This window comes from Silurus meridionalis, chromosome 6, assembly GCF_014805685.1.
Source record: "Silurus meridionalis isolate SWU-2019-XX chromosome 6, ASM1480568v1, whole genome shotgun sequence".
Taxonomy (NCBI): Eukaryota; Metazoa; Chordata; class Actinopteri; order Siluriformes; family Siluridae; genus Silurus; species Silurus meridionalis.
Window position 1 is genome coordinate 26,201,248 of NC_060889.1, and position 27,209 is coordinate 26,228,456.

The following is a 27,209-nucleotide window of genomic DNA, read 5'->3' on the forward strand; positions in this document are numbered from 1 at the left end:
AAAAATTGGAATCTAATATATAAAAAAAAATTAAATTAGATATTTATCAAGTGTGACATAACAGTGTTTCTAACAATGTGTGTGTGTGTGTCACACCATTAATGCGTGTTAGAGTCCAGTTCCTCCTGATGTCACTGGGCCGACCAGGCAGCTCAAAGGCGAAGGGTCCAGCATTGGGGTTCAGGTCGCCATCCAAAGCGGTGATATTGATGCCGCTGTTCTCGGGTTTCTCGCACATCTCCACCTCGTGAGGGAACACCTGGGGTGCGTTATCGTTAATGTCACGGAGCAGGATCTGCAAGGTGCCCGTCCCGCTGGCTGGAGGAACCCCTGTGTAGACACACGTACAGCATACAGCTAAACGACTATCACTGAGCGGCGCTTGTTCATTCCCCGTGGTCACGCTTTCGCGACCGTACACAAACTCCGCCGCAGCGCAGTGAGGATCTCTGACCACTTCTCGCCTTATCCCACTTGCTGGGGATGTGCAGTGTGTATAGCGTCGATGCTGCATATTAAATCAGTCTGAGAACTTGAGCAGTAAGAAGCTTTTGCTATTTAGGCTGCGGAGAAAGCCGCGGTGCCTGGCCAGCGCCGCGCCACATCTCGAACCTCAAATCTTTTTACTGGAAGAGGTTTTGTCATTACTGGCCTCAACTCTGGCTCTAAACGCTGCTAGAGAACCAAGCCTTGCCTTGTTTACAAAGCAAGAGATTAATTTGTATTCCTGGCTGGATGTAATAAATCTGCTCAAAATGAAAACGAATCCCTGCAAAATCCAACAGCATGCATTGCGGTCTGGCTAATGTCTCAGTTTTCCTAAATAAAAAAAGCAAAACTTTTTCTTTCCGAGCCAGATGACTAAAAAAAAACGTTTTAGATTCCTGTATTTGAAATTTGGCCCCACTCTAATAACAACCTGGCAAAGTAATCGAGAACTAGCCCAAAGCTCTTCGCAAAAGAGGTCATGCTAACATTAGCAGCGCACGCTAGCTCTTTAAGCGAATGAGCCCATAAGGTGCGCTCGTGCTTTCACCTTGCTTAAGGTGTCTCTGCTGCTGATGCTAAATATGGAGCAGCACTGGCACCTCCCGGGTGAGAAACCTGAGAGCACCTCTGTGGTGTAGAGGAGGAGAACGTGTTAGCGCGAGCAATATGTCTGGGCTCGAGCTCCGAGGCTGAGCACTGCCCTTGTTTTTCTCCGAGATAAACATTTCACCTGGGAGAAAAAAATATAATAATGCCATGAGTCAGCGTGAGTCACGGGAGATGAAATAATTACACGTAGCGGTGAGGATGAGCCGTGGAGAAAAAAGGACTGAGTCAAGCTGACAGAACTGCTGAATCATCTATCAATGAGGAAATGAGAGGAAGAGAGATCTTGAAATCTAATCATTTTTTCGTGGGTTTTGTTGTTTGTAAACTATTAGTTTACGTTCATGCTGATATTTTGCATATGGAGTCGAACGTTTCCATTTCTTTTGCAAGACTTTATTATTATTGCTGTTAATTAGAAATCTCTTAATTAAAGTGCAGTGGATTTTTTTCCCCCTGCATCTATATTAAGCTGAATGTGTGGGTGTGAACAAAAACAAACAAAAAACTGCTAGGCATGCAGGGTAAAAATATGTAAAAAACTTTAAACTTACCATTATCGGTGGCGAGGAACGTGGCGTTGTAGAGGTTATTCTGAACATACGGGGACTCTCGGTCCAGAACAGCGATGGTGGTGATGCGGCCGTTGTTAGTATCGATCCTCAGCCAGTCAGCCGGATCTGAGAGTTTTGAATATCTAAGACAAGATGAATGTTTAAATTTTTGTCAGTTTAACTTGAAATGGAAGTCTTACGAAGTTCGGTTCGACATTGAATTTATGAAGGTTTTTTAAGCAGGAAGAAGTAAAGATCACTTTTTTATGTGTAATAAGTCCAACCAACAAATACAGAAATTTCTCCTTCAACTAACCAAAAAGAATATTTCCATTTTTACCTGAATAATTGAGAATTTCCAATAAACACAGTTTGCCTCTAAAAGAAACCAACTGGGGAATTTCTACTTCCAAATGAAAAAAAAAATGGAAATTTTCACCCCAAACCAACAAGAAAGAATTTAAAACAAATTACAAATTTCCACCTCCTACCAACAATTTTTTTTTACCTTCAACATAGAAGAATTTCCACCAATCAAATAAAACCTCCAGTGAATTTAAAGTTTCCACTAGCAACCGAGTTATGAATTTACACATACAACCAAACAAATTTATACTTGTTTTTTTTAGACAAAAAGCTTTTCTCAAGTCTTCTTTTGAATAGGTAACATTTCACTTTCTAAAGGCAATTTTTCAAGGTTATTTTCATAACTTTTCAATATTATTTTAGAAAAATTAAACTTCATGATGGACAGAATTTCTTTGTTAACTGTGTGTTAAAGAATGCTTTTCAAAAAGGCAGTAAATTGAAGTGTATTATGAATGCAAAGTCTCAGTTATGCTACACATTAACAAGGCTTTGAGTTTGACTAACTTGTTTATCTGATTTTGGTGTCTTCAATGGAAAAACTGAATCATACAAACTCATAATCCCGTTTAAAAACATCAGCAGGTGTACCTGATGCTCTGTTGCATGAAACGGTCGGGATCCTGGGCTACGAACGTAGTAAGGGCAGACTCAGCTGGCATTCCCTCGTCCAGCCTGATGAGTCTGGGATTGGGCTCGAAGTAAGGGCTCTCATTGACGTCTATGACTCGGACGGAGACAGTGGCAGTGGACTGGCGTGGAAGGTGGATTCCTCGCTCTAGGGGGATCTCGTTCATCACCACGACGGTCAGCACAAACGTCCGGGTCGTCTCGTAGTCAATGGGCTGTTCGCAAGGGGCAGAACGTCATCAAATAATCCAATGTATGTGGAAATTCTCCAGGTAAGGACACAAAGGACTTCTCAAGACTTGAAAAATCTGGACAGTACCAATATTTCAAAGTAGGATAAGAAACTGGAATAAAATGGATTCTGAATGCATTTCTGCTAACCTTGACGACTGTAACCAGTCCCTCGTTGGTAGTGGGGTCGGTGGGGACTGAGAAGCGGCCAGTTGGATCTCCGCCTGTGATCTTATACACTGCGTTCCATGCTGGTGTGTTGGGCTGGTCTTTATCGGTCACAGTCAGATTGGCCACAATCACATTGACACGGTTTTCTGGCACCTCACCGTGGAACTGTTAAAAAACATAAAAATGTACATTCCACTCCATTCCAATCATTTAGGTCGATCTTGAGCTTATCACATGCATTAAGTGCAAGGCTGGAATACATCCTGAATTGGATGCCATTCACACTCTTTCATACCCACAGGGCATTCGGGGCTACAAAATCAGCCACATTTTAGAGGATGAGAGGAACCTAGAGAACGTGTAGTAAGTTCGTGAGATGCCTCACAGACAATAACATGATCAAATCACTGCCCCTGAAGCTGTGCAGCTCCATCTTTACCTCTCGGCCTTGCGATACTATTGAACCGGCTATAAATTTTGGCAATACTTCCACCACATAATCGCTTCCCAACATCTCATACCTGCTTTACAAACGAGAATTTAATCTACATGATGAAACCCAATGATGTTATCGTGCTGAAATACTTCCTGGGCATGCTAGTGAATGTGAGATACTTTGCAGGTAATTGAATCAGACACGTTTGGAAAACGCGATTTGCGTTCTTCTGAGTGAGTGAGTAAGTGAGTGAGTGAGAGAGAGAGTGAGAGAGAGACTGATCGAAGAGGAGTCAGTCTGACAGCTTTTTGCAAGGAGAGTTGCTCCGAGGTGGGCGAGACGGCCCTTAATACTGCCGCCGATTAAACAAAACCCAGAGGTACTGTTTTTGAAGTCCTCATTAATATATAAAGAACCAGCTGTCAAATACAACCAGACTCTCCTTCAAACATACCTGGCTGTTGCACCGCTTTATAAAAAATAATAAGAAACGTCCTTCCCTCCAACACCATTCCAAACGCTTCTATTAAACACGCTCGTGCTGCTTCTCGGCCGTTTTGTATAACGAGCGGATATTGAACGGAGCGGCTCAGTAATAATGAACCTGTCTTATAGAGAGACACATTAGAGGGGGTAAAAAAAGAGAGGGACGGAGGCTAATAGTAGGAACGATCACCTATTATAAGTTTGTGTCCACCCCCATTTCTACAGAACCCAATTCAACTGATCAATTATCTTAATTATAATAAAGCAGATAACTTTGGTCTCAAAGTGAGAAACTTATGGTCTCATACAGAAATGTTATTGGTCTTCAAACCAGGATTGCAAATAATGTTGAAGGCACCATTAAATTACTATAATTACTAAATTACGTTGACAAAAGATGCAAACTTTAAAAACTTAGCATTAGCTAATCAGTTTTGTTAACTACGGACATAATGATGGACATTTAGTGCTACCCAGATGAGGACGGGTTCTCTTTTGAGTCTGATTCCTCTCAAGGTTTCTTCCTCATACCATCTCAGGGAGTTTTTCCTTGCCACAGTCACCCCTGGCTCGCTCGCAATTTAAACATGTCCACTGTTAAAAGCACTACACAAATAAAAGTAAATTGAATTAAACTACCTACTGTAAGTGCAGCATGGCTAAGTGCAGCCACTTACAATATACTACTACTATCTTAGATGTTTGCAATATTTAATAAAGTTTGAAATTTTAGTGAAGCAACTTTGACTTACTGAATCGGTGGTAAATTCGGGCGGATTGTCGTTGACGTCAGTTACCCTGATGATGGCCGTGGCAGTGTTGGAAAGGCCGTACATCGGGTTCCCTTCCATATCGGTGGCCTGGATGATCAGATTGTACTGAGAAACTTTCTGGAAAGAGAAACAGCACAATTAGATTAGGACTATTGTAAACATCTATTAATGAACCGTTAATATACAGATATATAACGTGTTTCACCAAAATGTTACAGAAATGTTTTCATTTTTACTCTTACATCCTCACTTCTTCCTGCCAAGATACTGCAACTTCTTCCTGTTACTACAGCTTAACAAACAACTCAGTCTGTTTTTCTAGCTAAGTCTAAATCCCCTGCACACACAACGTCCTGTTTTGATTAACTTGAAAATGGATTCAATTCAATTAGTAATCCGATCCCAGAGTTCAGAAATTCCCCTTGATGCTTTTGCACTGTAAAATAAAATCTTTTTTTTTTTCCAAATTGAAACTGTTATAAAAGCATTTGTCAGGAAGACGCACAAAAAAAAACGAGAGAGACGAGCACTTCGCTTCAGTCGACACTACTGTCGAAAATTTCCCAGCATGCTGCACATTTATCAGAGAGATAATTAGCTGAAGGCTTCGCTCAGAAGTAAATGTTAAATAATTTGGATATTAGGGTGATTTATTTGGCATGGTCCTCAAATGTTAGGTTCCAGTATGTCATCGTTTTCAGTCTTAATAAGAATAAGATACATTTACATTATAACTCAGTGTTTTCCATGATTTCTTGCTTCTTATTAAACCTCCTCCTCAGTGATTTGTTTTGAACAAACGAGCCTTGAAGCCGCTGCCTAATTTGCACCAGGAACATCAGGATGTCTGCGTTTTAGTTCTCTGCACACTTTAATAGAGTCTTTCCCAAACTCTTTTATTTTCTGACCATACAGCAAGCCAGATCAATCGGTCCATCATGCCGCTGCGCTCCCAGAGTGAAGCTGCTGCACTAATCATTATATTTAATACCCTATTAACATTGCGCAAGGCCAGTGTCAATAACGCGTGGTGGGCGGTGGACAGCGTTACTCCGTTTCGCACTCCGGTTTCATTAACAGCCCAGTTGCATACATTACCAAGGCTACAGAGTGGAATATATTGACCAAGGGCGTACCTTATTAGCATTTTACCATCTATTTATTTTATTTTTCAGTTTGCAATTCACTTTAATTAATCGGGCTTCAGAGTACTGTAGGTCAGACACATATACCTACTCAAACTACGTCAACCCACAAACCACACACATACACACAACAGTTTGTGAGTTCCCATGCATATCAATGTAAACATTTCGCCATTTTCATAGCTGATGTGTTCCCACTCTGGGATGGCGACGAATCATCAGCAGCGGACATTTTCTCCGACACGAGTCACTCTGCCATTAAAAGCCTCATTAGGTGCCAGAAGAAACAAGACTGAAGGCAGAAAGCTGTCGAAATTTCTCTTACACGATTCCCCGAGTTTAGAATTCCAGACGTCGCACACCTGAATCAACTAATGAGGACTTTATAATTATCTAATCAGCCGAAATAAGTGTTGAAAAAAAAAAAAAACTCTCTCACTACATGTCTATATGTGTGATCTGAATCCAATGATTATTTCTGTAGCTTTTTTTTTCCATATAAATAAGAAAATCGTTTTTTTCGTCACTATCATTGATCATTTGCACAAATTTAAATAATGCTTCTGAGCATTACATTGTTTGCTATGTAAATTCCTGTGAAGCTGCTGCATGTAATATGATAATAATGCAAAATATCTTTATATAATCTATTATATAGAGAGACAGAAATCTAGCCGACTTTTAGAGAAATGTGTATCATTTCCGCACTGAATTGCTATTTTACCGCATTTAGGTTTAGGTAGTGTTGTATTTCATGTTGCATGTTGTATTTCACAATCACAGAAATACAACATGCAATTACAGTGAGTATCTTTACCAAAACTAGAGCAAATTTTATTAAGAATTATGATAAAGAATACTGAGAATTAAAAAACCGAGGACAAAAAGTACTTTCTAGTGCAGGAGGTGGAGCTTTGAGGAATATGAATACAGAGTATAGTATATTTCCGCCTGCATAGCTGAAACTGGAACAATTAACAACTAACAATTTTAGGTTATAAGAACATTTTAGGAACATATTACGATCTTTAAAGATTTTGGTTGCAACAATGTTGAAAAATATTTTCTTGAAACTTCAAAGTTTGTACAGTTTTTGTACTAAGTTAGAATGATGGGAGTACATGGAAGTACATACTCTGACAGGACAAATTCATATTCCTAAAATTCTATAATTATATAGAATTCGAAATGTAAGTTTATTAAGCACCAGGATTTTTTTTTGTCGCACTTGCTTTTGTTCATATTCATTCTGTACTGTATATATTGTTCTGTATATACTGTTGCATTGAATGTTCTTGTACAGTTTCCTAAATGTATTGTTACACTCTGTTAAATAGGGTATTTGGCTTCCAAAGATTGTTGGAACTGTAGCCAGAATGGCTCAAAAAGTAAAAAAAAAGAATACTATTTTTATATAAGCCACAAATGAAGCCTCTTGTTTTGTTTTTTTTCTTCAAATTGACTCCTACTTCCAAAACATAATTATTTTTACTGAATTCAAGGCTATTCGAGGCTCCTGGGTATTTGCTGTAAACAACAAATATATCTGAAATTTATTTCAGCCAGCGTGTCATCCATGTTTGATGATAAGATTGATTTCCTGACAACCAACTCACACAGTGCTGCCTAAAAACCCTCACTGTTTGTGAAAACATGCACGGAGTCGGCAGGATTTCAGAGGGTTCTAATAGCTGCTGTGTTTCTGTTTTTTTACCTCACGATCCAGACCGGCTGCCACAGTGATGATGCTGCCGGTGCGGTTGTTGATGGTGAACATGTTAGCGCTGGGGCTATCGGGGCTCTGGGACAGGATCTTATAGCGCAGCTGGCCGTTGTGTGTGCGCGGGTCATCCTTATCCTCGGATGTTACCGTCATTACAGACGTGCCTGGGAAAAAAAAAAATAATTAGCCAGCAATTCTGGTTATGTTTCCGTCTCGGTTTCTCATCAACGCACAATATAAGGTAATGTAGTTAGGATTATTAATTTAAGATTTTTCTTAATGACTGCAGCAGCAATTTGAATCAGTTTATCACCCTAAAAAACTTTTTAATGAGCTCTGTTACACCGAGCCATTTACAGGAGAGCCAAAGAAACATTAATAATCAATAACAACCCCTCCACTATACACACACAGACAAGTTCACTTTTCTACCTTTGTGAGGACCTTGCAATAAAATTATTGCAACTAACTAAAACCTCAATAACCAGTATTAATATTTAGATTTGTATTGCTTTTTACAAATAATCATATTAACACACTATTTCTTTTTGGTAGTGATTGTGTTTGTGATAGTTTGACACTATCCTCTCACTGTGAGGACATATGGTCTTTCTTACACCCCAGAAAGGGGTATAATGTACATTAATATGTACATTAAGTATATAACACACTTTTTGCACCATTTGTATTAGAACTTTGGGATTATGAGGACATTTGACACTTTTTTATTGTTGTGAGGACCTTTTATGGCCCTCAAAATGGTCTAAATGCATACACACACACACACACACACACACACACACACACTCACACACACACACACACACACATATATATATATACACAAAGTGCCAAATAAATGTACATTCACATACTTTTTTTGAACATTTGTATTAGGACTGGATGGTTGTGGGGACATTTGACACTTTCCTATCATTATAAAGGCATCCGATCTTTTTAGTCCATACAAAGGGATATATATATGTACACACCCAAACACACCACGTTTTCCTTTTTTGTTAGTACTGGGTAATTGTGAGGATATTTGACACTTTCCTATCGTTGTGAGGACCTTTTGAACCTTTTTGGTCCCCACAAAAGGCTCAATGCATGCATGTGTATATCCCTCTTTCTCTCTCTCTCTCACACACACACACACACACACACACACACACACACACACACCTGGCCTTGAGCCCTCTGGTACAGTCCCGTTCCAGATCTGATGAACAAACTCGGGCCGGTTGTCGTTCATGTCTATCACGTTGATCACAATGTCAATAGGGTTTTCCACTTGATTGCCATTCAGGTCCACTGCATGCGCTCTCAGCTGTACACAACACACATTTACATTTAGGCATTTGGCACTGTGCTTTCATCCATAGTGGTTTACAAAAATAAAACAAAAATGTACCCACAGAGGCTCTAAGGATTCATAATTTTAGACTAATGGTGAGTTTACAAGAGCTAAAGTGGTCTAGACAACACACATGAATGCACTAGTTTAAAACGACTTTCAGAAAATTTACATACATTTACAGCAGCAGTAACACTCCCTTTCACAACACACACTATTGACTTCCCTGCATTCCAACTGCTGTAAATCCAATCAATGAAAAGGCATAATATGTGCAGTAATGTCCATATGCTACCAATTCTCTCTTGACTTTTAAAGGTCATTACAGGAATTATACATATTATAATAATAAAGCTAGAAAATGACGCTTGAATATGTGGTACATAAGCACATAAATAAGAAATCTGAAATTCAATACTAAATGCTGACTGCAATTACAAGTTTATTTTGCAATCCTAAAACCAAATTCCGAATATTCCATAAATGCGTACTTGGTGTTCATGTTGCGATTTTTTGTTCAAGTTGATATCTAGAAATAGATGTGTTAACACTTTATCTGTGGTAGTGCAGCAAATGATGTAGACATTATGCAAATGGTAGTCCAGTGTTAAAAGTCAAATTTGAGACATGTCCCCCTTTGGTGCTCTCTATTGCCCCCTGTCTGCTAGGATGCATGTCTGAAAGTCTTTATTAAAATAGAAAATCTATTTATTTTTACCCTAACAACCCACAAAAACAGACATTACACATTTTTATATTCTGAAGAATATCTGAAAATTGTTTTCTTTGTGTTATTTTTTTATCTCGAAAAACTGATATGCAAATGAAGGCGTAAAAATATTTTGTTGTCTGAACATTTAATCCAATGAGCATGTTAATAAATGCGACACATTACAGCTTCAACACTTTGCTGATATACATTAATAGGCATATTAGCATTGCAATGTGCAGCAGTATAACCGTTAAAGTGCTATTAAGGAGAACTTAACACACACACGCACACACACACACACTAAACATTTTAGTGTGAAGATTAGTTTCTATAGGCCTTCATTTTCTCAACCTGCAAAATTATTCGAGGTCTTAAGTGATATAAATGAACATCTTCCCATTTGCATGTGTATGTGTGTGTGAGTGTGTGGTGGAGGTGAAGGGAAGCTGGTGGAGATGTTAATTGAAATGCCATCGACTCATGTGCTCAGTGAGGACTTGCTGAGAGTAATGCTTGAAGATGCAGTTTCTAGCTGTGAAATTGTGGCAGTAAATTTGCAGATACGGCCGTGTCGATGCGCACTCCATTTTGAGGCGGCGAGGAATATGCCTCATTTTTACTGCCTCGGGTCGCACTGAAACGGGCAGCGTAAAACACACACATAACAAATGTATGTGTCAGACAGAGAGCCTGCCAACCCACACCACTGCAAAAAAAGTGTCCTTCACTATATATGGTACCAACACATCGAGCGCCTCGTTCTAATATCTCTACGCTGGCAAACAGGACGTTAAATAAAACACACGGACAAAATTTCTAATTTTCTGTTTACACATGTATATGTATAAGCCATCCACTCTCCCATAAGGGAAAAATTTACAGTGTTCGGTGTTTTTTTTTTATAAAAGAAAATCCATGGCCATGTTGTGTTAATAAACGAAGATTTACGCACTTCGAAAATAGCTGAGGGGGCGGGGCTACATAGACAAACTGAAAAGGTGTGTCTGTGTGGACATTTGCAGCAGGATTTAATAAACGGTTTCAAGAAGGGGTGGGACTAAATATACCGTTCCAGAAAACAAAAAGCGGTGGAGCTACCTGGATAGACTGGAAACAACTAAATAATTGTAGCTATGTGGATAATGGTGTAAGGCTACTGTAAAGATTTCAGGGAGCTAAAGGGTGGAGCTTAGCGAATAGATGCTGAACTCATAAGCGATTGTTGGACATGGGTAAGTGGACAACTGCAAAGAACTGTAAGGGTTAATTGGAATCTTCAGAGGAATGAGTAGGAGGGGCTTAAGTAGAGTTTGGAGAGATATGATGGGGTGTGAAAACATTTGAGCATCATTTTACATTTTCAGCAAAAGACGCCCTTTGAAAGACGCCCTTATCCAGAGCGACTTACAATTTCAACTTAGCAGTTGACAGGTAAAGGGCCTTGCTCAAGGGCCCAACAGTGGCAGCTCGATTTTGGTGGTGCTGAGATTTGAACTCATGACCATCTGGTCCAAAGTCCAAAGGCTTAACCAGTGAGGTACCACTTCCCATGGATTGTGGATATCTAGGGAGTGGAAAGGTGTGTGTGTGTGTCAGTGGAAAAAAAAATGTGGAAAGACAGAAAGCTGACTGCAATGGCTTTCCATATTCAGACTTGAGATGAACGCAGCATTATTCACAAATCCGAGAGAGGCGTGCTCGGTATGTGAAATTTCTCACAAGTCAAGTCGCAGGTTTGCTAAATTGATGACAAAGCATTTTCAGCCACATTTAATTTCCTCCACAGGGAACGGACTCCACGGTGAAGGCTTGCACATGCCGTGGGAGTCGATGGAATGAAAAAACACTGCTTTGCCGAAAGCGAATGGCGTTCGTTTATTTATTTATTTGCTTACATATTTTTATATTTACTCGAATAAATGTGTACTTACGTGAAAGTTGGCAATGTGCTCGCGGTCGAGTGGTTTGAGCACGGTCAGTTCTCCTGAGATGGGGTCGATGGAGAAGATGCCGGTGGGTGGTTGGTCAGCTCCAGGGCCGGTCACACTGTAGCGAAGGTTCACCTTGTTATCATGGTCTGAGCGGATCTATACAAACAAAAACACAAACACACACACACAGATATAGAGTGAAGCACATGTGATGCTCCAAGGTGGATTGAGTTCTCCGGTTTCATGCTGAAATTAATGACAAATTCCCGTTATTCGTTTCTGGAGTCACGGCTCCTCTCTTGCCGTCAAGAAGTCTTCTTTGACTTGTCCTTAGCAGATGGTGTGTGTGGGTGTGTGTGTGAACTGTGTGGGTGCTCTGGAGTGCACTGGGATTATATATATATATATGTTGTCTGTGGGGCGAGCTGTGCGTGCACGCGTGGGACGAGCCAAGATGTTTAAAGCAGGCTGTAAGGCTCTGATAGAACGTGTACGGAAGGCTTTATAATAAATTGATGGCATTGCAGCCTGCTTTGACTTGAATCATCCACCCTTGAATGTGGTGTGTGAGTGTGAAAGAGAATAAACTTAAAACAGAGAAAGAGAGAGAGAACTTACCCTGACCAACTCCTGTGGAAAAGGGCCTCTGGAGTTCTCTGGGACGTTAATGGGAGGAATAACCCAGTCTCTCTTCATGCGTTTGAGCTGGCTGCTCACCTGCCGTGAGGGGATTATAATCTCCGGCAGGCTCCGGGACCCGAGCGTCTCCTGCACATCACACAACATTCAGAGGAACACAATGCGGATCAGACTCAAGACGATTACAATTTCATGCACTTTACAGGAAACAGCAATTCCTGGTTTCTACTGTTCCCATGCTGTTTATACAGATCTGCATGTATTTGCAAGTTAATTGTAGTTAGTTAGTTGTATTGAATTAGTATATGCGTGAAATTAAGTTCTCTTAAGGGCCCAATGCAAAATTCCCTAATCTAATCTATTCTAATCTAATCTAATTTAATCTTCAACATCAGTTCATTGTATTTTTCATCTTGCATTCAAGCACTTATTCATTGTAGAAAGACATCAATTTCTCTGAATCTCTGTATTCACATCATTAATTTTCCAAAAAAAAAACCCCAATTATTCAATATTAAGCTTTTTAGACAAATTAGTTTTTTTTTTATATTATATTACTTTACTTTGGTTTTTTTGTTGTTGTCTTATTAGCAAATCATTCCTGAATTCCACCCCACACTTACTATGAGAACAATTTCAACAGTCTTCGTAATTATTTATATTTTATATGCGTATAAATGTATGAAACATATATAATTATAGCTATATATAACTGTATATGTCAGATCCAGAATTTCTGACAGTCTGATTAAAACAATCATTAAAACAAACAATTACTTTGTAAATATGGAAGAAATCTGAACTTTACCCGATCTAAACATGTACTAATAAAAATAAAAAAAGCAGATTAATTGCTGTGTGTAATTATTAACATTTCCAAGCTGTAATTATAATAAGAAAAATTCAGGCACTTTGGATTTGAGATCAAAACGTCTGTGTTTTACACATTAAAGAAATAAAGTACAGTTAGTAATTAACCGATTATTATTGCGAAGCTGGATGTAAATCATGAGTACGATTAATTAGATAAAAGAGCCGAGAACTGAGAATAGGATGAAATAAAAGAATAAAGAAACTGAGGAGGCAATGATAAAAACAACTACATAAAATTTTTTAACAAAAATCAGTACAAATGCATCCAGTATCCATCGGCATCATGAATAAATAAAAAATAAACGCATGAACAAATGAACAAACAAATGGACAGATATAAAATAAAAAAATTTAAAACCGATGAAGTGTCACATAAAAAAGTGTCCATTATTATCTCATAAGTAAAAAATATATAAACAGGTAAGCAAAAGAAAGAAGGGAAAATAAATCAATAGCATCTGTAGGTAAGTAAACAAACAAACAAACAAATAGACCCTACACTCTCCTCGCAATTGATGTATCCGAGCCGGAAAAAAAAGCTTTCTATATTTGTTCCTCAGGAAGAACCCTTAAAGATTCTACACAAAACCTCATATGAAGAATAGAATAGCCTTTATTTGTCACATATACATTACAGTGAATTTATTTCTTCACATATCACAGCTTGCTCGGAAGCTGGGGTCAGACATGATACGGCGCTCCTGGAGCACAGAGGGTTAAGGACCTTGCTCAAGGGCCCAAAAGTGGCAGCTTTGGCGATACTGAGGCTTGAACCCCTCACCTTCCGATCAGTTACCCAGCACCTTAACCACTGAGCTATCATTCTCAGAGACAGTTTCAAGTACAACCCTTTAGGGAAAGTGTGTCAGAGACTTGCTTTGAGATGCGCTTCCCTATTAGCGGTGAGAATATTATCTATGTCTAATCAGAACCCATTTCAGATTCTTCTGCATGACTAATCCCAGATTATTTCGATTTGATTATAAGATTCTGCACTCGGATTCATTGCACGTGTCTCCACACTTCATCTATTAGCCGTGCTAAAAATATTCATTAGCATTAAAAAAAGAAATTGGGATTTACATTTGGAAATCCAAGGAAGAATCTTAGATGTATTAAGGTGAAGCAAACATGCACATCTTTTCCAGCCAGCTGAGAGGGATTAAAATACCTGCTCTTAAAAAACAAGAAGAAGAAGAACAAGCTCATATGCTTCACTTTGAACTTTTCTTCTTACACACAGACACACAGACTCCACATCTTGCATTCGTCTAACCATTCAACCAGAAAAAAAAAAGGTTTGACAGCACCTGCGTTCGAAATACTCCCCAAAATGCTTCAAAATGCTTTGACGTCTCTCAAGAACAAAAAACTGAACAAGAAACTAGAGAAAACATTCCCTAACCAATGGATGCCAAAAAAAAAAAAATCTTGAAAAAACTGGAGCCAACATCTTAACTTTTTTACCTCAGTATCCTGCGAAAAATATTTCCTGATAGACGACACCATTTGACATTGTTTTCTGAAGTCTAGATCCTGTGTGGCTAGAATGTGTCGAGTTCTTGTCCCAGTAGGGCTGCAACAACTAATTGATAAGATCTATAATAACTGATAATGAAATGTTCTGTCAACGAATGCTGTTATCGATTAGTTGGGCTGCTTAAGTTACAGTTTGCGTGATGGCAAGACAACACAGCCGCTTGCGAAATGGTGGAGAGTGCAGGTCAACTGGCAGCAGGAAAAAGTGTGCATCCAAATCATCCAAGACATGGGAGTATTTTATATTAAACACAACAAAGAAGATTGTAACCTATAAGTTATGCAAAGCTGAGTTTTGTGTGGCATGGAAGTACCACAGTGACGCAAGAGCATGGGAAAACAAAACAAACTGGTACCACGGATGTCGACGAATCATCAGCACAGTGAGCAGAAACTGTATAATACTCATCATGTGAAAATAATACAGTTTGATGAAGCGCTATTGTGTAAACTGTTTATAACTTCGGGACAGTCGCACTGGATCTGTTCTGTCGTGAGTCGCGAGCATCAGGTTGCGCAATCCGCTCGTTAATGACACGGTGATGATTTAATTAAAACGCTGCGAACAAACACTGAATCTGATAGCAGCTAATAACAGCAGCAGTTAACAATCATTTTTAGTCACTGTTGTGTTTTTTTACTGAATGCTTATGAATTTGTACACCAATGCATATGTTTTTCCTTTTTTTTAAATCAAGTCTGTTAGCTAAATGCAATTTACTGATTTACTGCGGCTTTGCTACGTACAAAGGCTTGTTTTCAGTGTTTGTATAGGTAATTTATGCATATATCATTTAGGTATTATACAAAATTAAATACACTATATTCTAGATGGTTATATCTTCACAACTGATAAAAATAGCTAAAAATGTTTACAAAAATTTTATTTAATAAACATAATTTTTTTAAATAATTTTTTTTATAATTTTGGAAAAGTTTTATATTGTTTTTTTTTTCGAGCGTGGTTGTCACCTTGCCATCTGCAATTATCAATAAAAACAATATAAATGTTGATTTACACAAACTGCTTCATCTTGCATATCCACATGCTGTTTTGTTTTACAGAAAGAACTATGTACAAGTTTTTATGAATACAATTGCTCCAGTACGTGTTTCCATAGTAACAGATCAGAAATAATATTAATCAATACATAATAATCAATACATCCTACATAATTGTGTGCCTTCAACGTTGTGGTAAAAGTTTGGGAAAGAACCACATATGACTAAAAACTTTAGGTGTCCCGTATAGTGTAACTGTAAGGCTAGCTGTTCAGCTATTCGTGTATAGCCGTACTAATGATAACTTAGCTAATAGTAGGAAGTGCATTTATAAGCTTATTGTAGCAAAGTGTAAACAAGCTAGTTCTTTATTTTTAGCTACAAACTATGTATGTATTCAAGCAGCTACAAGAACACCAGCTAGATTTAGACTATAGCTAGCGAGCTAATTTAGCTACTCAAACATTAATCCAGCAATATTTTCTTTTCTTATGCCATGAACAAGCCCATAAACAAACAGTTATTATTAGTAAAATAATCTAGCTAGTTTGGGGATCACCAATGTATATTTAATTCAATTCAAATTTAAATTTTATATGTGTAACACTTTTAACTTTGGAAAGTATGTTATTGCTTGTAATTGAACATATGTCTATCCCTTATACGTTTATCCCTTAGCTACATTTCTTATCTTTTTTGTAACAAACTATTAGCAAGCTAGCTACACAAACCCAGTAATATACACACCTAGCTATAGTAACCCAGTTATATTGGTTAGCTAATTTTACAAGCTAGTTTAGTTACTCAAACAATATCCCAGTTATATTGCTCTTTATTAGCAAATTAGCAAATTACTAAACTAGCGAAGACACATCCGTCTGAAGAACGGTTTTATTTAAATCTATTGGGTGTATTTCTGAGTTAATTTTGATATCTTTACAATTGTCTGTCTGTGTGTGTGTGTGTGTGTGTGTGTGTGTGTGTGTCCTGATGAAGAAGTCTAAAATTCATTATTAGCTGGCAGAGCAGATTCTCCCAGGATATTACTATAGCCCTGCTCCAATGTGCGTATGTGTGTACATGTGTGTGTGTGTGTGTGTGTGTGTGTGTGTGAGAGAGAGAGAGAGAGAGAGAGAGAGAGAGAGAGAGAGAGAGAGAGAAAGAAGATGTGCATGTCATTTTCGCCTTCTCTCTTCATGAAGTTGAAGTCTGCTGTCATGGCTGCTCCAGGTGTGAGAACAGCATGTGAGGAAGGCTGTGTGTGTGTGTGTGTTCTGATGAAGAAGTCTAAAATTCATCATTAGCTGGCAGAGCAGATTCTCCCAGGATATTACTATAGCCCTGTTCCAATGTGCGTATTTGTGTACATGTGTGTGTGTGTGTGTGTGTGTGTGTGAGAGAGAGAGAGAGAGAGAGAGAGAGAGAGAGAGAGAGAGAGAAAGAAGATGTGCATGTCATTTTCGCCTTCTCTCTTCATGAAGTTGAAGTCTGCTGTCATGGCTGCTCCAGGTGTGAAAACAGCACGTGAGGAAGGCTGTGTGTGTGTGTGTGTGTGTGTGTGTGTGTGTGTGTGTGTTTTAAAATGTCTCTGCACACAAAGCGACACCCAGCTGAAAAGACAAAAGGGCACCTATAAGGACAGGTTGGATGTGGCGCGGCGTCATTGCAGCGCTCGTCTCCTGCCGGTTTTTACACGACCTTGTGTTTCCTGACACTTACACGTCACTCACATTTACTGTCTTTTTTTTCACATTTAAAGGTGTGTTAGTGCAAATAGGTTTTTCTTTTTGTTTCTTATTAAAACATTATAAAAAGAAAATAATTTTAAACCAATATCTCAAACATTGTTCTTTTTCACTTCGATTGGTTGCTTGTCAGTTAATTTATAGCACCTCCCCCAACACCCACTCCTGCACACCAAGCCTTTAATGCAGCTCGAACATTCGACGTCTTTTTATGACTGTCCTAATATAATTGTTGAAGCAAGATAACTTTTGGGATGAGGCTATGTGTATTTGTGTAATAGAGGGAACAGGCTCACTGAATAAAAAGAAAAATCATTCAAGTCTTGTGCATTCAATGCATTTAAGAATTCGAGACTATTTTTAACCACAGATCATAACTATTTGGATGGATGGATGGATGGATGGATGGATGGATGGATGGATGGATGGATGGATGGATGGATGGGTGGCTGGATGGATGGATGGATGAAGGAATGGATGCAGGAATTTAATAGATTAATGGGTAACTGGATAACTCGATTTATTATAGATAGATAGATAGATAGATAGATAGATAGATAGATAGATAGATAGATAGATAGATGGATGGATGGATAGATGGATGGATAGATAGATAGATGGATGGATAGATGGATGGATGGATGATGGATGGATGGATGGATAGATAGATAGATAGATAGATAGATAGATAGATAGATAGAAAGAACAAATAGTTTTAAATTTCTTCAAAGCATTAAAAGGTGCAGTATGCTACATTTAAACGTGATCCCTAAACATTCATTTCAGAAAGGATGATTTAACTTTGAGTCTAAAAACTAAAACAAAAACAGCATCTTAGTCATCTTAGATCAAAGAGTTCTGTTTTGGGCATTTGGGAAATTTTTCTGGCCCAGAAATGATCTACCAACGGAAAAAAAAAACGCTGCACAGATTTGCTTTTAAAAGGCAACGAGCTGTTCGCTGCAGTGGTGATAGCAGTTAAGACAAGGAGAAATGTGATCAGTGTTGGCACTGTAGTCACACACTGCACCTTTAATCGTTCCTTTTTTTTTTTGCTATATACAAATCATGCTTTGTTACAGGACCCCCTGGTGGCTCAAAGCCTCTAGGCTACTGTTTCTACTCCTGAAAGCTAGAACCAGCCACAAGTAGAGGTTTAGATGTCGTCGATGTAGGACATATAGTTTTTGAGTCTCCATAAAGTGCAATAGGAGCACGATTTCACATTCTGGTTGATTACGACTCGGGGAAAAAAACACGGTCCTGATCTGCTCGTTATTCACGGCCTGCCGGGAAAGCGACGTGCGTTGTTGCGTCTTGTGCGGACATAAGAGGTCATGCAGATGTTAATGAAGAAATCTTTGCCAGTCATTGATTTCAGCCATCCTTTGGGCCTGCACTGGTCTCTGTGCTGATAACGAAGCGAACTGCCCAGGCGATAAAAACACATGCTGATTTTACAACGAAGCGCGCAGAGATTGCGTATTAATCATGACCTCAGAGATCGTGTAAGCCGAAGAAGTTCATGTTGGACGTGTCATTATCGGCATTCGGCAGACACCCTTTTCCAAAACGACTTACGATTTAGCAGTTGAGGGTTAGAGCCTTGATTAAGGGCCCAGCAGTGGCAGCTTGGTGGTGGTTGGGTTTTAATTTGTAACCTTCTAATCCAGATGCCAAATCCTTAACCACTGAGCTACCGTCATACCATACTTACACCACTAGGGGGATTAACCCTTTAAATTCTACATCATCTGGGACCTGGGGCCCTTCCTTAAATTTAAGTGCAATGACTGCAAGTCATTGAAGTAGACAAGCCAATCAAATGCATGTAGCGATGTCATGTGACAAACGTACCACCAACGTGGATCCCTAACATTATGGATAATTCCTCCTTCAGTTCCCTGAACATTATATACAACGGCGGCGGAGACAAACCCGGGATCCAGCAAGCGTCTCGTCAGCGAGCGCTCGTGTTTAGACTTAATATTCATACTTGCGTGTTTACAAGGAGGCCGGATATCAGTCTTACTTGGTGGCGTGTCCTTATAAACACAATGAGCACAGAGATTAACGACATCATTAAAAGCCGAACCTGCAGGAGATGCTGTGCTTAATGAGGAGGAGCTGCCATGTCGTGCAGCTTGTATTCATTACGCTGACTAGTTTTAGGCCATGGAAAAAAAAAAAAAACCTAAAAAAAATATATCTTTCCACTGACAAAACACAAAGGAATTATGGGATGGGATTATGTGGGTTACCTATTACATCGTTAGCTTTGAGTCTGAACATCTGAACATATATATATATATATATATATATACTCATTCTTAGTAACATCTTGAATGTTCTTTGTAGCACTTCTTTTGGATTATTCTCAGTCATCCAGGGGCGGTAATCTGAAAGTTGAGCCATGTCAACTGGACTTATATTGAGGATCCTCGAACCTGGAACATACAAATTTGTGGAATCCTGCCAAAGAGAAGAAGCTGCTCAAATGAGTATCTGCTTAATCCAGATAGAAGTCCAGTTTACACGAGTCAGCATTTTGTTATTTTTTTCTTTTTCTTTTCTTCTTTAAAGGGAACAAAATGAAAGTTGGATAAGCAGAAGCAGGGATCTCCATTACACAAAGAAATCTTGAAGTCAATGTTTTAAATTAAGCGGTCGTTCCAAAATCATATACAGAACTATTAACCATATGTAAAAAAAAGAATAATATAATAATTTTTTTGTGTTTTTGCAATATTTCATGTCACTCTCTTCCATATTTCAAGCTGTAATTAGATGGTGTGATGATTTTCTCTTTTTATTTCAAAGATTTTGAATGCAGCGTGATAGTCATGTAGATTTATTTTCTAGCGTTTCGCAATCAAAGCTCAGAGTGACAACTGAAATTATGGGATGGCGAACCAGAAGCGAGGGAGTGGAGTGTCTGGTTAAGAAAGGTTAAGAAAGTCCTGGTGATAATTCTGTAAAAAAAAAATTTGAGTCTTAGTTTTTAAGCATTTCTAAAGCTATAAAAAACAACCTCACATGGTTTCCTTCCGATTACTTTAGCCATTTTAGTCATTAACAAAACCATGGGTTTTTGAAAAGCAGCTGCATGGTGCTGAGAAAAGACAGAGAGGGTTTTTGAAATGGAAAAAAAAAAAAAGGGAGGGAGGGCAGAGAAAGAATCCAATCAAGACAAGGGAGAAACAATAGAATCCACTAGGGATGTTACAGTCAACTCTTCATAACCCAGACAATTTACACCATTTAAAGCTGTGTGTGGGGAGGGAAGAGAGAGAAAGAGAGAGAGAGAGAGAGAGAGAGAGAGAGAGAGAGAGAGAGAGAGAGAGAAAGAAAAAAGGATCCCCAGCGTCTCACGGCACAAACCCAGACACGATCTCACCCCTTTCGGAGACTTGAACAAGTGCAAATGAGTTCATCACCTCATGATGTTAAAAAGCATGTGCCAGGTTTTATATAGAATCCGACAACGTGCTTTGTTCCATATGCCGTGCTGATGACACACACACACACACACACACACACACACACACACACACACACACACTCATAGCTTTAACCACACAACATGTGGCTTGCAAAAAGGCGCAGAGACTTCCTGTGGATGATGCAGCGTGCCATTCAAGGCGAAAGTATTTATAACAAACTACCGTCACTAGGAAATCAGACAAAATCATAAAGTACCCCATTTTATACACCAGACAATATAACTTCGGTGTTTCATAGCTGCTAGGAATGATCTACTATATCGCAATGCATTATTGGATTAAAAATCGTAACATATGATTTCTATTTATTTATTGATTTGAAATGGCAGAGCATTGAATACAGTGCATATATATAGTAAACAAGGCCAGTTTTGAAACACCGGATCCACATTGTTTAGTTCACCATTGGGGAAAATGTGTAGGGTACAACAAAACCCTCATAGAAAATATAAAAGATGTTTTATAGTTTTCACATGTACATTAGAGTACAGCGAAATTCCTTCCTTTTCATATCCCAGCGATGTTAGAGCACGTGGCAGCTCGTTGATTCCAGGGCTTGAATCCCTGACCTTCTGATCAGTAACCCAGAGCCTTAACCACTGAGCTAGAAAACACACACATACAAACACACACATGAGAGAAGTGGTAGCTTAGAGGTAAAGGCTTTGGCTTGAAAGGGTCACGAGTTTAAATCCTAGCACCATCAAACTGCTACCCTTGAGTAGGCCCTTATCCCTCAACTACTCATTTGTATAAATGTAATAATTGTAAGTTATTATGCCATAGATGTCAATGAACAAGCCATAAAGCTAACATGTGTTTGTAGTAAATGTGGTATCATTAAGAGTTCTCTGGATTGAGGTGTTCGCTAAAAGGTTTCGGCTTAGAAAAGTGTGACCCTCAGAGCTCACCCACGAAACCTTCAAATCACCAATTTGTTTAATTGTTGCTATACCCTGATTCACCATTAGAGGAGCAGTTCAGCACAATCACCAGCTAATAAGCAATAATTCCAGCTTTTTTATATACTTTGTTTTTTTATTGCTTTATTTTAATTTAAATGTTTCTTTTTTTATTTAAATGTTTTCGTTCTTTCTTTCTTTCTTTCTTTCTTTCTTTCTTTCTTTCTTTCTTTCTTTCTTTCTTTCTTTCTTTCTTCTTCCTTCCTTCCTTCCTTCCTTCCTTCCTTCCTTCCTTCCTTTCTTCCTTCCTTTCTTTCTTTCTTTCTTTCTTTTAATTTTCTGTATCTGTAATTAGTGAATTAGTGAGTGGCGGTGAACCCGCTGACGAATGGGATAAAAGGGAATTGGAATTTTAAAACCATATGACACAATAGTGAAATAAAGGTTTTATTCAGCTTCATTAAACGTTCAAATGTGCACTTATACTCATCCCAGCCATTGGTCAACAGGTATTTGCATAAGGCGGGGCCTAGTTACTTTTTGATGCATACTCAGCAGAAAATGGAAATTAATGGACACAAATGATTTATTTATCATTTGAAATAAATAATGAAATTACTGTGAATTATCAACCGTGCAGAGTATAATGTGCAAGTTTTTTATTAATAATAATAATAATAATAATAATAATAATAATAATAATAATAATAATAATAATAAAATGATTTACATAACATTTACAAATTACATTGCATCATTGAATCAAAATAGAATTGCAATAAAAATTAATTTAATTGTAATTGTACAATAAATATATAAGGACAAAAACCTATATATAAATTATAATAATATTTATAAAAAGAAGAAAAGATTATTATTATTATTATTATTATTATTATTTGATTCTGAAAATGTCATTTGTACATTTTATGTAAATAACAAACAAACAAACAAAAACCCTTATTATTATAATTAAAAACCAAAAACCAAAAACCTTTATATAAATTATAGGTATAATAATGATAAATATATATATATTATAGGTAAAATTATAATTATAATAATAATTTTAAAAAGTCACTATTATTATTATTATTATTATTATTATTATTATTATTATTATTATTATTATTATTATTTAAACTATTATGCTTTTGGACCATGGACAAAGAAAAACCCATAATTTGCGTTGGACTTTATGGCTTCAAGGGTTCCCTGCTGAAAAGTTCTGCTCGGCCTGACCCGCAACCGGCTGCCAAAACAAACGCCAAGCTGCTCGAGCAATTACAAAACCTCAAATATTTATCAATCATGCAAGCCTTGTAATAAGGAAGCTGGAAAAATAAGCTACCAGCTGGTCTGGAGAATGTTTTGCTGAATCTTGCAGAAAAGCAGATAAAAAAAAAATGTCTATTTTTGGTTTCTTTCTTTATAATGTATTTCATTTAATTCAGTTTTTTTATTACATTGAGCTTGAGCACAACTTTACCCATTATAAAAATTTAAGACGTAATTGAGGTATAACATTTAAACACGGGAGCTCTGAAGACTTTTTAACAGTGAGGTTACATTGTGGTTCGCTTTTATGTACACAGGAACTTGTATTACTGGCACTCGACCTCACAGTCCACCTACACAACTATATACGACCTTTTATTATTTAACAAAGAACAACAAAGGGGTTGTATTCTGGGAAAGTACTACTATTACTATTACTATTACTACTATTACTACTACTTCTAATAATAATAATAATAATAATAATAATAATAATAATAATAATGCAGTTGTGATATTAGACTGTAAAACACTTCCTTACATGCTATAATTGTAAAACCACAGACTTATTATGATTTGGACTGCAATTAATATCGAAGCTCTTCTACAATTGCTTAAAACCACAGTTTGCATAAGCAGTTTTGTCTTTTATTAAACACTTCAACAATGTAATAATTGGATATTTGGTGGCACCCAGATGGGGTTGGGTTCTATTTCAAGTCTGGTTCCTCTCAAGGTTTCTTCCTTATGAAGTCTCAGGAAGTTTTTTCTCGCCACAGTCGCCACTATATCGCTCATTTAGAACAAACATAAAACTTTCTTTCGGCTTCTCCCATCAGGGGTCGCCACAGCGGACCATCCACACGTTTGATTTGGCACGTTTTTATGCTGGATGCCCTTCCTAACGCAACCCTCCCCATTTATCCGGGCTTGGGACCGGCACTGAAAGTGGCTGGGGTTGGTTCCCTGACCGGGGATCGAACCCGGGCCGCACCGTTGAGAGTACCGCAGCCTAACCACTAGACCACCAGGGGACCTTCATTTAGAACAAACATACAGGTGCTAAACTTCTACAATCCAACCTGTTTTTCTCTATAAAGCTGCATTGGGGCAATGTTGATTGTTAAAAACGCTTTACAAATAAAACTGAATAAATTGAATTAAATTAAGAAACCTGTGCGTCACGTCATGGACAGATGTGGCACAGTTGCATTTAAGGCGTTTTTGTTGTTGTTGTGAGTGTTTTATATTAAAAAAATTCATTTTATGTATCGGGTTTTTTTTGTAAATGTAAAATTTGCAAACGTGCCATTTTTTGACCAACTGATTACAATTTTTCTAGTTCAGCTCTCTTTACTGCTGTGTGCAAAAGTTTACACCGCCTTCATTCAGTCAAAGGAGCGCACAGGGTTTCCCAAAAGTGTTCAGACACCCCCTCTCAAATCCTCATCAAATCAACCTGTTGAAGCCACACAGTTGTATAAAATACCTCCAGAAGCTGGAGCATGACATTTTCCCTTCGCTTGCTGTGATTAATTTAGAAAAGGTGTGAGTGTGAGCGGGTTTTCGGGACGCATCCCGGGGCCTGTCCACTGTCACAACAGGTTATGGAGTCGGCAGGAAAACGCGGATGTAAGACATGATGAGAAAAGATTGGCTCTGAGTAAGCCATTAGCACTGATCGATAAAAGCTGTGACGTGAGCAAAATTATAAACGAACCGTTAGTAGCAAAGTGGCGATTTACTTTCTGAGGTTCGTACCTGTGACTTGTCGCCTCCTGATGGCCGAAGCCGGATCTCGGTTTGCCACTGCTCATGAGTGGAGTCGTCTCGCGCTGTAACAAGGAGCGGAGGAGACGAGGACGAGGGAGATATGGATGGCCGGAGCGTCCTGAGAGCCAAGTCTTCTCCGGTGATCTCGATCTGGAATTCTGTTGGCCGGCTGCACTCGAAGTGCACTCGTCCTTTTCGCCCACAGTCATGGAACCTCACTGCAGACAAAAATGGAAAGAGAAAGACAGAGTGAGTGAATGAGAAAAAGAGAGGGAGAGAAAGATTCCCCGAAGGGACACTCAGCGTATCTCTGTGTGCTCCTGTCTGTCTGTCTTTAAGAACATAAATGCATGGTTTGGACATGATTTGTTGGAGAGAAGAAAAAAAAAAAAGCTAAAAGTGTGACGCTCATACATTATGGATGGCGCTCAGCAACCCCCACGGGCTTTTTTCCCCGGAAAGGTACTGCATGAAAGAGAAAGAAAGCGTAAAAGCAAAGAGTGGAAGTGGGAAAAGAGCAGCCCTAAAGGATGCAGACGGAATCACAACGATGAGAGTCAGCCCTCTCTCTCTTTCACTCTCTCTCTCTCTTTCTTTCTATCTTCGCTAGATTAACACTCCATGCTGTCAATTAGGCTACACTCTGAACTCATCCAAACCTCCGTCCTGGCTCATGTTTGATTCGCCCCGATTGAGCAGCAAAAAGCATAGTGTACCATTTATCCGTTGTGAGGTGATATTTAGATATTTGTGTTTTGTTTGTTAACACCACAGATTCTAGAATCTAATTGGTTGACCTGTTTTTTTTCCAGGAATGTAATGCTAGCTATGCTAGTTCAGATAGTAAGGTTTATATCCTTTCTGAGGTGATATTTTGAGGGCGGCTTTTCAACCTTTGTTTGTTTGCATGTTGTTTGTTTTGTCTGTTGGCACCACTAATTCTCCACTAATCAGAGATTGGTCGACTCATTTTTCCTAACAGGAGCTCTGCGCTAGTTGTGATAGTGAGGTTTAGATTCATTTCTAGGTGATATTTTGAAGGGAATTTATCAACGTTTGTTTGTTTGTAGGCACCACAAACTCTCAAATCTGATTAGTTGACTTATTAACAGCATCTCTAACTATGCTAATTCTATGCTAGTTTAGAATTTTCCATAACAGCAGTTATGCTAGGTCTGATAATAAGGTTTATTTTCGTTTCTAGGTAATATTTTAAGGGCGGATTTTCAAGGTTTGTTGTTCGCTTAGAAAAAGACGAATCACGAATTCTCAAATCTGATTGGTCGACTCATTTTTCATGAGAAGATCCGCTAGTTTTGATAGCCACACTTATATTTAAAGCTTAAATACATGACATTTATGCCAATTTGCAGAAATCCAACACTGAGCTACCACTTTCCTACACTGGATGAGATGTGAAGAGACTTCAGTGACAGTTTTCCAACTACAGAAAAGTCTGTATTTTGTATTTTTGTCTAACTGATGAGATGTGGGAGAAAAAAATACATATTACGAGATATTATAATCACAATAAAAGAGAACTGAGGAATTATTGGAGAAAAAAATCTTTCTGGGAAAAGAAAGCATTATGTTCCCGATTCCATGCCACATCCCCAAATGTTTTCCTGCTCATGTGATCATTTTCTTCATCTCTCCATCTTTCCTTTCTCCGTACTCTCTATCTCTTTTTCTTACACATACACACACTCGCTGAAGCAGAACGATGACACGGTGCCCTGACAAAGTCTTTCTTTCTTCCTGGGCATGAAGCCCCTGGAGCAAGCACTTACTTTCGAACCAACTAGCCGCACGGCATCCGCGATCTATCAGGCTAATCTCTAATTCTCCTCCTTCTGCGCCGCAGCACCGCTAATGATCTCTGACGCATAATTAGAGCGGCGAGTTATTAATAAAAAACAGACGAAAGGCACTTCCTGAACTGCAAACTGGCCGAAAAAGTGAAAAAGCTGCTGAAGGTTTTTGTACTGAGGTTTTAATGGTTAAAAATACATTAGCAAAAAATTTGGTTCAATAAGAAGTGAAAAATAAATTCATATAAAAGAGAAAACAGGATGATGGACGAAGGGCAAGAGAGAAGAAAAGCAGGGACTGCTGTTTGGCTTTTCATTTCTTCTTCACTTAAGCCACATAAACGGCCAAGCATTTCAGTTGTCTCTCTCTCTCTCTCTCTCTCTCTCTCTCTCTCTCTCTCTCTTTCCTTTCTTTACGTTTTATCTCTCTCTAGTTCTCTCTCTCTTTCTTTTTTTAATCTATCTCTTCCTGTCTGCCTCTCAGTCTTTCTTTCTCTAGATCTAGTTTTCTAGTCTTTTGGTTCTCTCTATTTG

General features: G+C 38.4%; 1 protein-coding gene across 1 annotated transcript in view; it reads right to left on the bottom strand.

The window, feature by feature from the left end:
• The window catches only part of LOC124387806 (cadherin-2-like), a 99,630-nt gene that overhangs the window by 15,936 nt on the left and 56,485 nt on the right, over nucleotides 1-27,209 (bottom strand). The window contains exons 3-12 of the mRNA XM_046852400.1: nucleotides 24,853-25,082; nucleotides 12,229-12,378; nucleotides 11,611-11,766; nucleotides 8,796-8,940; nucleotides 7,602-7,774; nucleotides 4,722-4,859; nucleotides 3,027-3,212; nucleotides 2,607-2,860; nucleotides 1,650-1,792; nucleotides 97-330 (exon numbers count right to left, since the gene is read on the bottom strand). Of these exons, the coding sequence (XP_046708356.1) occupies nucleotides 97-330; nucleotides 1,650-1,792; nucleotides 2,607-2,860; nucleotides 3,027-3,212; nucleotides 4,722-4,859; nucleotides 7,602-7,774; nucleotides 8,796-8,940; nucleotides 11,611-11,766; nucleotides 12,229-12,378; nucleotides 24,853-25,082 (1,809 nt within the window). The remainder of the gene's footprint in view (nucleotides 1-96; nucleotides 331-1,649; nucleotides 1,793-2,606; nucleotides 2,861-3,026; nucleotides 3,213-4,721; nucleotides 4,860-7,601; nucleotides 7,775-8,795; nucleotides 8,941-11,610; nucleotides 11,767-12,228; nucleotides 12,379-24,852; nucleotides 25,083-27,209) is intronic.